Genomic DNA, 14,981 nt, shown 5'->3' with positions numbered 1-14,981 from the left:
GATGAATGTGTAGTGTGCTGTGCGCTCCCAAAAATTATTTGCCCTGAATTTGAGCGAGCAAATATTGAATTGAAGGAGCCACAAATGCACACGTCTCCCAGCTTGTTTGAATTTCACCGGGGCTAACACGATGACAGATGGCACGGTTTGAGTTGAGCATAGTCTGGCATCTGCCCAGAGTGCCCCATTTTGTTTCCGATGAGGTTTGCATTTAATATGGGTCTTATAACAATAGCCACTGTTGGCATAGCCAGCTGGTGGTAGGTGTATTAAAAGCATTGCTAAGAACAATAAAAAACAAAAGGCCATTTTGTGTGGGTATTACTTGTGAAAACAAGGGTTACACTACAATCCACATGGAATCAACACAAAAAGTGTTGCTTATTTCTAAGCTGTTTTCAAAAGGTATGAATACAATATTTCTTAGGTTCGCACCTTTCTGACTATAGCACACAACTTTTCTTACCTATTTTCCCAGAATTGATTACGAATCGAATCGTTTTCTTTTCTCTTACCTACTTAGGCATCAATCATCTGTCTCAATTTATCATCCTATAGCGCTTAAAGTTTTAATAACCGGAATTGCTGGGGGCAGATGGTTGTCCCCATGTCCTGTCCCTGGTAAAATCACTTCCCCCTGGACTCATTAGCCAGCTCTGCTGGCACTTTATCCTCTCGACTGCATCAAATTATTCCCAGGCAGCAATTTTAGGTGCTATCCTCAGTTGGATGTGTGTATATGGATACAGGCATGCAAAGTTTTATGCCCGCCAGCGTTGTCATTACCAGAAGGACTTGCCACGATACAATGAGTTTTCTTTTCTTCGTCCTTTATTTATTTTCTTTTTCTTTTTTTTTTTTGGTTTTCCAGTTGTTTGCGGCCCTAAAAGTTTTTTGTAAAATTTCAATTTTGGTGTGTATGCCAGCCAGCACCCCTCGTCCTGCGAACTCATAAATCAAAATGTCTGCGCAAACAAAAGCCCCAAAAATGCCCCTAAAAAGAATCTGGTAGAAATCCGCCTGAAATGTCAGATTGTCAGTCAGCCAGCCAGCGAGTGGCCACCATATGGGTTGACTATAGTATATCCATCATGGTCCAATCAATTAAATTTGTTCAATACGAAAGCATTATCCAACAACCAGTTGCATGCCAGGATATTCAAGCGATTAAGCAAACATAAAAGGACCCCTGAAAATCGACCTCAGAGTGCATGCAAACCCTTTAAAAAAAAAATAAAATGACGATTTTTCACAGGAAGAGAGAAGCTTTCAAGCTGTGCTGGGTAAAAATTCGTTGACTTGTTGCCTGGCCAAACAAATTTGCACACAATTTAGGAGATTCCTGGGGATACGGGCGGCATCAATCTTTGAATGTCACTGAGCACGAAGAGGGGACACTAACGATGGGAAAAGTATCCCATTCCCCTCCCCAAGAAGCGACTCATTTAGGGAGAATCCTCCAGACTCGGAGGGGAAAACGGTGTCGTCATAAATCCATGTCAGTTTAAAAAATGCACACGCCAAACGACGACAGCTCTTTAAAAAGTCGTTTAGCCAGCAAATAAATTTGCGAAACTGCAAATTTGATGAATGTTGGCGGTCCAAAGAAGAAACCAAAGCAAAAACTTGCAGGGAGAAGTTAAACCCATGGTATTTGCTCAAAAATTCCAGGTATTCATTTTTCAAATATCATTCAGAAAGATTAAATTACATTTAAATTCATAATCTCACTCTGAATTATGCCGTTCTGGAATTAGTTCGTTGTCCCATTCGCTTTGCATTTTGGGGGCCAAAGTTGAAATCGAAAATTGATAACCAAATAAAATCCGCCATTTTGCCAAATGGGTTACGTGTTACATTTCATTGGTGAACGTGTAATGCTACCAGAATATTTTATGATTCGGTAATATTAAATATTAATTAGTGACCGAACACGAAACGACCATTTGATGGAAAATTTGGCAGCCATCATTACGCCAAAATGGATGGGGAAATGAATTTATTTGTGCCAAACTAACATAATCACATTTGCGGCAGCGAAAAAGGCCGCAATCATCCTGGCAGGACTCCTTTGTCCAATTGGGACTGGGACTGGGACCGGGACCGATGACTCTCGGCCCAAGACTGGCTTTGTCATCTGCCCAACACACACTCGTACTCGTGATGGGCCTGCTGCAATAAAAATGGAAATTCACTACGATGCCTCCGCAGAATGCTCACTTGAGTGGCGCGAAGCCGCCAGCCACTAATGATTAAATCGATATCTCTATCTGGGTCTGTTCATCTGGGCCGACGCACAGCTGTCGGATCCTATTGGCCTGTCATTCCTAAGGACTCTCGGTGCAATTGGGACAATAACACGCACAGGCGATCAAATGTCTTTCGATTGCCCGTAGCAAATGATGAATATTAAAAAATCCAAAATGCGGTAAAACTAAATTTTAATTTAATACAACGCACAAAAAAACTAACAGCAAAGTCAACAAAATGCCCACCGAAATATTAATGCGTTTGACAGCCAAACTTCGAGCATGTAAAATGCAAAAATGGTTGAAATTTTAATGCAACCCGCAAAGCGTTTTGCCAGAACCCAATTTGCACTTCGCAATGTGAAAAATGTCACGTCAAGCCCGGCGACATTGTGACAATTTGATTATTTCATGTCAAAGCGAACACACATTTTTTTTCTTCTTTTATGCATATTATATTACACAAACAAGGCCAAAAGAGAAGAGCAGCCACAACAAACAGCGACAAACAAACAGTTGACTTGGCTGGCTTTAAAAAATTGTTTGCTTTGCGGCCAGAATCTCGATGAAAGCGTCGTTTCATTTGCATGGCGCTACGCGGCGTATACGCAATTTTTGCCTGCTTAATGCATGGCAAAGTCTAGCTAAAATCGCCTGGTATAAATTTAAAAACACTGGCAGGCATTCCTTTGATTGTGGGCCCTTCCTCGTGTATTTCGACGCAAACACATACATATTTCAGCGGCGGAAATTAAAAAGATACGACCTAAAAATACAAACATCGAGTTTAATAAGCCAGCTTCGGTGCTAACTACATTCGTATAAAGTTTACATCGTATAACTCTGGCAAGAGTTTTCGAAGTCGAAGCTTCCATTTTAATCTAATTTAATGCTCTTTCTACTTGCACCGCACAACACCCGGGCATAAACTCATGTGGTGGTTTATTTTTAAACTTTTAGTTTCACCATCGCCGTGGCCGTAAAAGTTTCGCATTTGCCGTTTATGTTGCACGTGTAATTAACACTAAAATAAATTTCCAAATGGAATCTCTGGCCAGGAAAAATATATTTTATTTTATTTTTTTTTACTTTACGCCCGACGTTGACTATCAAATGGTTCGCCGGAGTCTGTCAACTTATTGCAAGCACCCAGCTCCGGAGTGCTCCGTTTCGGTGGGAATGCGGTTTTGGTCCTGGCATCTATGGCTGCGTTTTTAGCGAGGAGCAGGAATGTAGCATAGAGCAGAGACTGCCAGTCAGTCAGTCAGTCAGTCCCTTTCCCAGGTGGGAATTAATAAAACCAAACGAGTTCCATTCCCGTGAAATGTGTATTCAGGCTCGCTGCTACTGGTAATGCGGTGTCACCAGAGCAGCAGGGAAATTCATTCGGCTAGTGTGACTTCATTTGTAGGCCCGCAGTTGAGGTCCTGTGTGTCTGGGCTACAGAGTAATTAGGGCTTAATTAACGTGAAAATCGATTGCGCTGCAAACGAACTGAGTTTCACATATTTTCGGCGAGCATTTTGGGCTCGGCCCAGGCTGTTTTGCATGGGCGTGTCTAGGCGAGCAGATTAATCACTAGTGAGTGCAAATTGTAATTAAAATAAATCAGCCATTAAAGCACAACTGCCAACAAAGGCAGGACCAAAGGATCTGCTCAATTTTGATTCGCCCGAGGCGCATTTGTGTAGCTTCTCATCTGTATTGGAAATTGGCAAACTTTGCCAATGATATTAGATAATTCCAATTTTCAATTAGACTGAATGCGGCAGAAATAATACCTTTGTCAGGCAATTACTCACGGCGTTTGTTGAATTTCACTCGGAATTCGATGAGGATAACATGCGATTTCCATTTGAAATGGAAACATCATTAGGCAAATTTTGTGGGAAAGTCTTTAATGAAGTTTGAAGATTTTTAATATTTATTTTGCCCTATAATATTGATATGCCTTCAGATCGAAGCTCAACATTCCATTCATTATTTTTGCTATATCGAATGTGTGTTTGAATTCCAGATTGAATGCCGAAATAAATTGAATTCTCTAAACTGCTTGCACGCAGAAATATGAAAATTCGTGTTGGAAATACAACATTTCATAACAATAATAGTGCGAAACGAAAACAATTTACATTTGCATCGCCGACCGAAGGATAATAGTTGAAATTCTACGAATTATCCTTTTGCAAGAATTTATTAAATCAGGGATTATTACAAGAAATTTCCAAAAGGTACTTGCCCAAAATGGAATAATGAAGAAATCAAACCAGCTGAATAATTCATGGAACACACAACAGCCGAATGGAACTGAGAGGAAACAAATTTAAAAGGCTTCCATTTCTGGCTAATAAAAACTGACCCAACAGCTGATGGCTTTCCCAAGTCACAGGAATGTCAGAAAATCTTACTGAGATTTCCAACTGCAAGGAGACCACAGTTCCCATGACTTGCTTTTTGGGTTGAACAAAAAAATGTCCTTTTTGAGTCACGCAAATTTAAAACGATGAATTAAAGCTGACTGTAAGATGGCTCAATTTAAGAGGCAAATGATTAAGGAAATCTTAAACTTCACTTTTTCGAATGAGGAGTGCAAAAAATGTTTACATTTATCTTTTCTGAGTCCCGAGGGAATTGCACTTCCTCGAATGTAAATAAATATCCGTAAACGAGGAGCAATATAAATAAAACAAACACAATGGGAACCATTTGCCGCAAGACTGAGTCGGTGAAAAATAACATGGGGCAGACAGGATCTGAAACTCATCGGGCGATTTTAATCATAACAGTCAAACACACAGCGAAAAGTATATAAATAGTTACACAGGGAAAAAAGCCTTTTTCAAATAAGAAGAGTGAATGGTTTATTTTTGTTTAGGCGATTTAATATATAAAGTTCTTTACTTTGATTCACATATTTACAAACATTTTAGCCAGGGGCTCAACATTTAATAAATTCCCTTTAAATAAGTTAGAAATATTGGTGAATTATTCAGCACGTTTCAAAATTAATATTACATTATATTACGTTTTTAAAATCCGCAAGAATTTATTAATTTTATTCACTGACTCATTCTGACACAGTCACATTTGAGAAAGCAATACTTGACCGCTTATATTATTCATGAATGAACACAAGAGATTTGCAGGACAATGGTCAAATATGTGATCAATCATTTATGACCAAAGTGAAGCAAAATAATTTTTCCGAGTTTCTCGTTGTGTGAAAGGGATGCCAGCGTAGCATAAATGCAAATGGCAAGGACAAAAGGCAAGAAATGATTATGATTATGGTCGTAAATTCATATACCCTGAGCCACATGAATATTAAGTGCGTGAAGGCAACAAACTTTTCCAATGAAAATGTGCAGACAATTAAAACTTTTCACTTGCCTCCTCCTGGCGCGCCCAGTAAAGTGGGGCTTTTTTCGTTAGGGGGGTTGAGGGGGGCCTGAAACTAGCGCGCTAATTGTTTCCTAAGTGATGCCAAAGAACGGAATTAACATATCAGCCGTGCGTGCGTATTAGGGAGCCAAGGGAGCGAAAAGGAGCAGGTCCTTTCTGGGTGACTTGAGCGACTCAAAATGCCGGCGCGTCTACAAAAACCGAACCGAGGCAATTTCAAGAGCCGAGCGTTTGCGAGCGAACCGAGCACGGCAAAGGACAACTGCGTTATGAGCAAACAGGACTGCCAGGACATTTGGGAATGCCACAATTCGCACAACTCGGCCACTCGGCTCCACTTCGGCTAACACGCACACACACACACAAACTGGCTGTGCGTGGCGTGTGTTTGTGTGCGGCAACTGTTGCTCTTTTTTCAAGTTTATTGGCTCACAAGTGTCAAGGGAAGTACGTATTAATGGCAACGTGTTGCAAGGAGCAGTGGCAGCAACAGCTAGCGAAAAACGTAGTAGATTTGGCAGTTGGCAGTGCGTGAAATAGTAGTAGACTACAAGACTTTAAGGCAGTGGCTAGAAGCCTGACCAGAAAGGAGCGAAACTGAAACTGACTGAATATCTGCAACGAAAAGAAAATTCAATATCCGTACAGATTCAAAATACTATGTCTTCATCTAACAGAAATAATTTAATATTACTTAGAGCACGCCATCGGAATAACACTTTGTTTTTAGGGCAGTATTCTAGCTCAATGCAGATGAGAATTTACTGTCATCATCACCATAAGAATTCGAAGTATGATGATAAAAACCCCCCATGGTCTTCATAATCCTCGCAGGTATTTCGTTTAATATTCCATTTTGGGTTCCGCTCCCCATTGAATCGTAAATCGATAAGCTTTCACCAGGACTTCAAGTAAGGATGTTGAGCGGTGTGAAATTACTTGTGAAATTGCATAACGCAATGATCAACAAGTCTGGCAACGCCACAGGTTCTCAAATATATAACGTCCCATATAGGAATTATCCCCGCAATAAACGAAGACCAAGGACCTCTTCCACACAGCTACAAGCACCCGCAAGCCCGCAGCAAAATTCATGTATGCACGTGCTGGTGACCACGACTGCGGCTTTTCGTTCAACTACAGCTGTCTGCCGTCTGTTGACCCACTGTGATTGGCCCTGCTGGAGCAGGAGGTGCTGGGTGTTGCTCTAAGGGGTGGGTGGTGGATGAAAGGTGGTGCCCCGGGTGGCTCGTAAAATGCGAACAGATGAATTAAAGTAGCGTTCGGCCATGGGGCCACAGATAGGTGCAGATGTTTTGTGGCGCTGTGCATGCAAATGGTGGAGCGGCACAGTGAAAAACAATGTCTACAATGGTAACTTTACTAATATATATAATACCAATTGTATAACCTACTACCATACAAAATGGCCAGGTTATTAATATTTTACTGTAAGCACTTTGAATATACCAACTAAATTAATTTGGCATATTGACAATAGGTTTTCTCCTATCGAAATATCTTAGTTATATATAGTTGTTATATAGTTTGCAGTGGGGTGCCTAGGAACCATTCTCTTGGTATTTGAAGTTCAAATTTTGAACCTCCATTTATTTCTCAGTGCCCCTTTGGAAGCTGGCAAAAAAAACGTAGCATACTCCCGGGGGCACAGTGTGTCTGCCTGTGTTAACGTCTGCGTGGGCTCCTTTCTTTTGGGGTCCTTCTGTGTGTGGTTTCCAGCGCACTTTGCAACTCAATAAGTTGTAATTTTCTTGCTGTTTTATGCGCCAGAACAGCGCAACGAACCCAACAACACGGGTAGCCAGCGAATGACATCTAGTACGCGCGAATGCGCAACGGAAATTGAAGATGAAAGCCAAGCAGATAGCAGACACAAAACACTAAACATTGAACACCTTGAAGGATGCGCTGCGTCCCCCTTCAATTCCATCGATTGCAGATTGCTCGTTAGCTTGGAAAATCGAAAAATTGTGCAAGCCAAGCATAATTGAAACGCGGTCTTGAGGGCTTGCCAATCAAACATCCCTAGCTGGCAAACGGTCCAGACAATTAGTCAACTTAATGTGGCTAACGTGGCCCAAACGGGTAATGCCCCCAAACATACCAGTTAGCAGCTTTAATGGCAGCCATAAAAGATGCATTGCACTCTCGTTGGAATCTCGTTTATTTGCATTTCAACACACTTGTAACAACCGCACGTGGATGGCCAAAAAAAACGCCAACAACTAGCACACGTTTGCCACAAACGAAACAATTCAGTTAGTTCAGTCACAGAAAAAAACGCTCGAGCCGAAAACGTGGGAAAACGCAGTGAAGAACGCGCGCGTTGTTCTCGCGCCAACAACAATCCAGGCACTGGCCAAAAACGGCAGCAGCAACAGCTCCACGGGCAATAAAAGCACCAGAAGGTCCTGGGCGGCCGAAATGGGCTCACTCACACACTCTCACCCAGGGACAGGGCTCTGCTGAGCTGCTACACTAGAAAAATTGTCCCATTGTTATGGTAAAAAAACAAAAATAAAACAGTAAAACGTTATCCTTCTTCTAGAGCTAAGATCTTATTGACAAAAAGTAACAATTCAATCCTTCTTATATTTTTTACCTTAGAATGATGAATATATACAAATAGTTATTTATTAAGTATACGACGTAGTGAACAGCTTCAACTGCAAATTTACCTAATATGCTTATTCAACGAACTCATTTTATTGCCAACGACTAGTATTTAAAAACCTATTATTGAACAATTAAATAATTAAAAGCCTTTACCAAACAGATTGAAACTATAGCTTTTACAATATATTGTATTCCTTCATTTGTAAAATCAAGTTCCAGTTTTTAACCGTGTACATCTCCGCTCCATTGACTCAAATTCCACAACAACAACAGCTTTCAGGTGGAGCGCTCGCAGTGGGGAAAGCAACAACAACTTTGTCCGGGGACTGCGAAGGGTGAGAGCGGAATCTTAACTGTTGCTCCGCCGTGAGAGAGGGGAGAGAGAGCACTTCCACTTGCAGTGTTGCCGTGCTGCATCCGCTCTTCCGCTCTCTTGCTGTCTCTCGTGCGGAACTGTTGCTCCTCAGCTTTACGCACAAAGCTTTTTCGTGGCATAGTTTTTCGGGCTGAAAGGAGCGCGAAGCTTTTGCGTGGGCGTTTGTTTATATTTTCCTCCTGACCGAGCATGTGTTTTGGCTCACACACATTATACGCACACACACATACACACAATCTCGCACACTTTGTGGACCCAACACTCTGACACATTAAATTCTCCGTGTGGCGGCACTTGAAGCCGAGTTATTCTCCCTTTTTCCTTCCTTATTTCATTTTTTTTTGTTTGGCCGTCTGAAAAATGACGTTGCTTGACCTTAGGAGCGTCTATTTACGACTGTGTGAGTGTGTGTGTGTGTTGAGGATGTGCCAGTGTGTGTGCGAGTGTCTTTTGTTATTCTAGGCCACAACGAATGAGTTAATTTCACGTTGGGCCCCCGAAATTGTTACCCATTTTTCACGTCCTTTTGTTGCACAAACGGAGGGCCGAAAAGAGTCGTAAAAAATATCCTGACATACTTGTCACGGAAAATCTTTACAGATTTTGCTTGAAACCATTACTTGTCAATGTATTTCAAGTGCCAAAAGAAATCCCAAATTAAAGAGATTACTTTCTGTGTTCCCATAATTCATAGGGCGACTTATTAGCCCAAATTTGCATATTTCTGGCAGCAAAGCAAGCAAACACAAAGTCGCAAAACAAAGAAGGGCTCGAATTGAAGATGAATGCGAATCAAAACACAGAAGAAAAACAAAAAACAATTAATTAGATGGATCCCCGTTGTATTGTGCCACCAAATTCAATTAAACGTGCAGCAAACATAATAAATTGAGCGCAGAGACAAATTTATTTGGCGGCAAGCAATTGTTGAAATTTAAACGAATCCTTCGGGAGCCCGATGGACATTTTGTCATCGTCCAATGTCGCCGTTAAAGCGCTGCAAAATGCCAAACAAATTAAATTGTAATTAATCATTAGGAAACACCATTTACCCGCCTTTGCCCAGCACGTGCTGAACGACCTATGACAACGTTGCACGGCAGTAAAATGTCTGCCAATTAATTACAAAACGCATGAGGGGCCAGATAAGAGCGACAGCCATTAAGGAAAGCGCCATCCAGCGGAGACAAACAAAAAGAGCTGCGGAAAAACATGAATTGGGGCACATGGGCAATTAACACGACGCGGTGTGTAACTTTCCCATCTGTGCTGGTGTGTGAATTAATTGATTTCATTTTTTTTTTACACAGCCTCCTGTGTTTGCTGCGGGTTAACAAAAAAGGAAGCTGTAAGTGCAGATACAAATTTAAATTATGTTTGCACAGATTTCGCGGCGTTTTAACGATTCTCAAGGATACTTTCATATGCATACCCTTTTATAACTCGAAACGAACTTTCCTTACTAGGAAATTTATTACATACTCAAATATTAATTCACTCCCAAGGATTCTGTCCAATATCCTCGTACTTATGTCCAAATAAATTCCCAATTTCAGCTAAATATTTTGAAAGCTCATTACGCGCACACACGTCAAGGGGGAAACCCCCTTCTTTTGGTCGAAATTGATTCCTTGGCGTTCGCCGTCAGCTTTGGGCAACATTCTGTGTAATTGTCATGCTCGTTAGCGACATCTGACCCAATTACGAAGAACTGTGTACTTCCATTGGCTTTTCACAATTTTCGCCCTAATTGAATTGTCTAGTTTTGTTTATTTGTTCGTTTTCACTTGGCTGTGAGTGGGGATTCCTAATTGATATTAATTAGAAATGTGCCGATATTAATAGGTTTAGTTCTTATCAACTATACACATTTTTTGCTACAAATCGTAAGTAATATTATGGATATACATGCATTTGATTATAACTTTTGGGTATTAAATTGGATTAAAAATTCTTGAATTCGCATTGCCTTTGCAACTTATGCACTTTGCTGCTTACCAGATTCGGAAATTGGCTTATTTCAATATCCCACGCGAACTGGCAAACAAACAAACAAGCAAACGAGCAAACCCACAAAACAATGAAAACAAGCAAGCAGATCATTTTCTGGCACTTGCGTACTCACTACATGCACTGCAAAAAATCTTCTAGTCAATGTGTAAACACAAAATGAACTTAGTAGTTTCAGCAAGAAAGCAAGTTATCAAGTCTTTGCATAAAATCATTTCATATCCAAACGCATTGGAAAACGAACCCATTTCCAGGAATTTTTTCAAATCCAATCGTTTGTATTTGTTTGTTACATATTATATAATACTCAATTATATTTCTGCCAGTGTTGCGACTGCTGGCTAAATTTAACTGTAGTCGTAATGTGTCGACACTGAGGGTGTTGCGTTCTGGCCGCCAACTGCCTTTGGATTTCCCAGGCCAGCAACAAATGTGGCGGCGGATGCTGTCGGCATTTGAATTTTCGGGGGCCCAAAGTGCGCAGAAAAGTGGGGGGGGGTGGTCTTGGGGTTTGGGGGATGGAAAGAAGGGGATACACGTTCGTGCGTTTTGTTACTTGCTGTACACTCCCGACACCATTATTTCTTTCATTTACTCGATTTTCGTGCTTTTCATCCTTTATTGTTGTTTGCTCGAGTGCCGTTATCATTTGTCGGTTTATTTTGCGCCATATGTGGCCTGGGATAACTCTCCACGATTTTCCCCAATGCCAGCTTTTCCAGCTTTCCCTGCTTTCACTCCTTTCGGCCTCTTTTTTCCCTTTCATTCGGGCTGAGAAGTGGGCGCAGTTTATGCGCTCTGCTCCAGTGGGAGGCCCCAGGCAAGGTAAACCTCCCAGGCTATCACCATCGATGGAAAAAATAAATAAGCTAACTTCACGTAACTCGGCAATCTTGAAAATTGTTAAAATGTAAGAGAAACTAACTTAGGTTAAAAAACTAACAGAGTTCTTAGACCGACCCAATAAATTTCATTAAATCAATGTCAGCAGTTTATTCCCTTACTGTGCATCATTATATATTTTATTTCTTAATAATAAAGACACTAAACTTATTAGATTTTAGTGATCGAAGAATTCTTGCAGTGTACACGCAAGGGCTCATCTGTGCAATTTGGAATTGTGTGGGTTTTTATAATAACTCAAACGTGTGCGGGCATTTGAACTTTAGCTGGCGTTCCTTTTGTGGGTTGACTTAGTTTTTTGATTAACTTTGGGCCACCTGAGAAGATTATCCCAAAATATGATAAAGCGAAATAATACGGATATATAATGTAAATTGAATTTGGCGGTTATGGCCGGCGTTGCCAGATAGTTTCTCACACTCCAACTAGGGCTGCAACAGCTGAAGTCAGCTGTCTTTTGTTTACATCGCGTTTCCCTTTTGTTGTCATTTTCCTGCGCCGGTGAAAAACGCACGTTTTCCCCATTTTCACCGACATAAACAAAAGCTATTTATAAACGATCGGCCAAATCGGAGAGGCAGCCTTAGTGCGGCAGCAGAATTCTTTGTCTTCCGAATCCGAATGCGTGCAGTGCGGTCTTCGTTCATGTGGATGTTGGCCAAAAACAAGACGGCGGCCAATTAAAGCAGCAGCAGAAGAGGAAGCACACGATTTATTGGGCAATTGTGGCCAAGAATCCCAAAGGGGCCACTGCACGCTTGTAAACAAACGGGTAAGTCAGATAGAAAGCTATTTGTGCCAGGAACACTTCACACAAATCTCGTATCTTGCACATCTTTAGATGATTGCTTGCAATCGGATGGGATCTGAATGCATAGAAGCACCGATGGGATAACCCCGTAGGAGGACCACATTATCAAACCATCATGATTTATGCCATCACTTAGAAGTCATCAACTGATCGGCGCGGGTATTATCTAAATTGAATGAATCACACGGAAACACTAAGATAAACCAATTGCCAAGAATCCGAATGGGGTCAACAGTAGCTGTGTAAACAACCGGATCTGATTAACTTGTTGCAGTAGGTGAGCGAAAGACTAGAACCCGGAACAGGACTCGTTTTCTCTACTACTGACAATTTAATTAATGCTTACACGTTTTCAGAGGCGGCCACAATTAATTTGCACAACAATGGACTGATGCGAACAGTTGTTAGCCGATGTCTGCCAAAAAAAAAATAAGTACAGCACAAGGAAGGGCAGCCGCAGCAAGAACAACAATCGCCAGAGCAGCAGCAACAATTGCAAGAAGTGCAGCAAGTATTGCAAGTGCAACACCAACAACTGCAACAATTGCCAGAGGAACAGCAGCGACAGCAGCAACAACAGCAGCAGCATGCCGCTGTGCCAGCCCGGCCATATCAACATTTCAACTAGAATTGAGCAAATTGCCAGTGCGGCTATCGCTGCGTATACGTAATATTAAAAATAGGCTAACGCCCGCCCAGGCTGCAGGATGAACAAGCGCAGCGTCATCATCGCGGGAATCGTGGCCAGCCTGTTGGGCTTGGCGCTCGGTGCCAACTTCTACTTTATGTACTACCTCAGCGCCGAGGAGGGTCATCTGGCCAGCGTTCGGGCGCTGGAGAACATGATAAGGCACAAGATGCGCCACCTAAAACCCAACTACCTCAATCGCAATCCGCGCTTCTTCATGTTCCGCAACAAGCTGCTTAAAAACTACAAAGCGGCGCCGTACGAGAACGCCAGTGTCCTCTGGGACATTGCGAACTGGGTAAGTCGATGGATCTCAGTGGGTCTGCCAGAATTGCTATGCTCGTGATTTATGTTTGGCTGCTTATGCAAACAAAAGAAGGAAATGAATTTTTAATAGGGGAAAAAATTCTATATTATAATTTGCAGCTAAGTATATTCACTAACCATACAATGCCTTTCAGTGGCCCCACGAAAACGAGGTCTATCCCTTATACGATTCATCGATGGGCCAGCTTTTAGAAACACTGCGCCGCGAACCTATCACCCGGGTGAGCAACCTGGGTCGGGGCACGCAACTGAAGCTTCTGGTCCGCCTCTCCCAGCAGCAGAAGGTGATCTTTAAGCCGCAATGGTATCCGCGGGACGAGGTCATCGATGGCATGGTGTACAGTGGCAAGGATCGCCACACGGCTGAAGTATATGCCTTCTATCTGGGCGCCGTGCTCGACTTTCGATGGACGCCCATCGTTGTGGGCCGAGTGGTGAACCTGAAGAAGGAGATATATGCCAAAGGCGATCCGGAGCTCCAGCAAACCATAAACATCGAAACGGACGAGGATGGCAGGGAGAAGTACTGCCTGTTCGGGAAGTGTCACTACTGCAACGAGGAGGAGACCGTTTGTGGCGATGAGCGGCACAACATTGAAGGTGTGCTCATCTATATTGTTCCCGGTACGTTGGCTAAGAGGCGATCACCGTGGCAACGCACCTACAAGGATGACAAGCGGGCGCCCTGGGAGGACGATATGACCTACTGCAAGTGAGTTTCGCACTTCAACTTCACACTATAGACTTCTAGTTCAAAATATATTACTTTTCAGATCGTTAAAAAATAAAATGGAGACCATTCGCCTGCTGGACCTTATAGATGCTGCTATTTTCGATTACCTAATCCAAAATGGAGATCGGCATCACTATGAGACGCGGGAAGAGCGCGTGGTGCTTATAGACAATGGAAAAGCTTTCGGAAACCCGAACAAGGATCATTTGGACATCTTGGCGCCACTCTACCAATGCTGCCTGTAAGCCTTCGACCAATTACCAAATATCTATAACTATTTATTTATTATTTACCTTACAGTCTGCGAAAATCCACGTGGGATCGCTTGCAAGTCTTTTCCGGTGGCGTACTCACGGAAATCATCGATCGGCTTTCCAAGCAGGATGCTCTCTATCCCCTCATTACGGATAAGCACAAAAAAGGAGTGGAGCGACGACTTCTGGTGGTCTATGCTGTTGTGGAGCACTGCATGGACATCGAGGGCGACAAAATGTTCAAAACTCTGTAGTTCCAGGTCGAGATTAGGGCTAAAAGCCAGCACTAGAGCTACCGGGACTCACTTTCCACATCCTACTTAAGCTAAAGTTAGATAGAGAAATTATCGTATTATCTTAGTCCATGTTTTCCTTCTGTATTTCTCCAAACGTTTTAAAATATTTAAATGCCCACAACAGGTTTAACCTGTTTAAAATTAAGTTTTCTTGTCGTGTCTTGTATTGGTTTGAATGATAAGTTTTCGAAAAATTGAGATGCCATCCATTTAAGAAGTTTGAAATTACCATGACATTTCCCACGACTATCAATTATTATTTGGTTTTCCCATATTTTTTCATTGAATATCTCTT

At 42.0% G+C, this 14,981-nt stretch overlaps 1 protein-coding gene across 1 annotated transcript; it reads left to right on the top strand.

The window, feature by feature from the left end:
• Window positions 1-12,048: 12,048 nt before the first annotated feature.
• LOC117143126 (glycosaminoglycan xylosylkinase homolog) lies at window positions 12,049-14,831 on the top strand. The gene is made up of 6 exons (XM_033307615.1): window positions 12,049-12,349; window positions 12,419-12,665; window positions 12,745-13,374; window positions 13,538-14,115; window positions 14,177-14,377; window positions 14,437-14,831. Exons 3-6 carry the CDS (start codon window positions 13,096-13,098, stop codon window positions 14,642-14,644), a joined length of 1,266 nt encoding a protein of 421 aa, XP_033163506.1. The 5' UTR covers window positions 12,049-12,349; window positions 12,419-12,665; window positions 12,745-13,095; the 3' UTR covers window positions 14,645-14,831.
• The last annotated feature ends 150 nt before the right edge of the window (window positions 14,832-14,981 follow it).

This window comes from Drosophila mauritiana, chromosome 3R (genome assembly GCF_004382145.1).
Source record: "Drosophila mauritiana strain mau12 chromosome 3R, ASM438214v1, whole genome shotgun sequence".
Classification (NCBI taxonomy): Eukaryota; Metazoa; Arthropoda; class Insecta; order Diptera; family Drosophilidae; genus Drosophila; species Drosophila mauritiana.
This window is presented reverse-complemented; position numbering and strand designations above follow the sequence as displayed.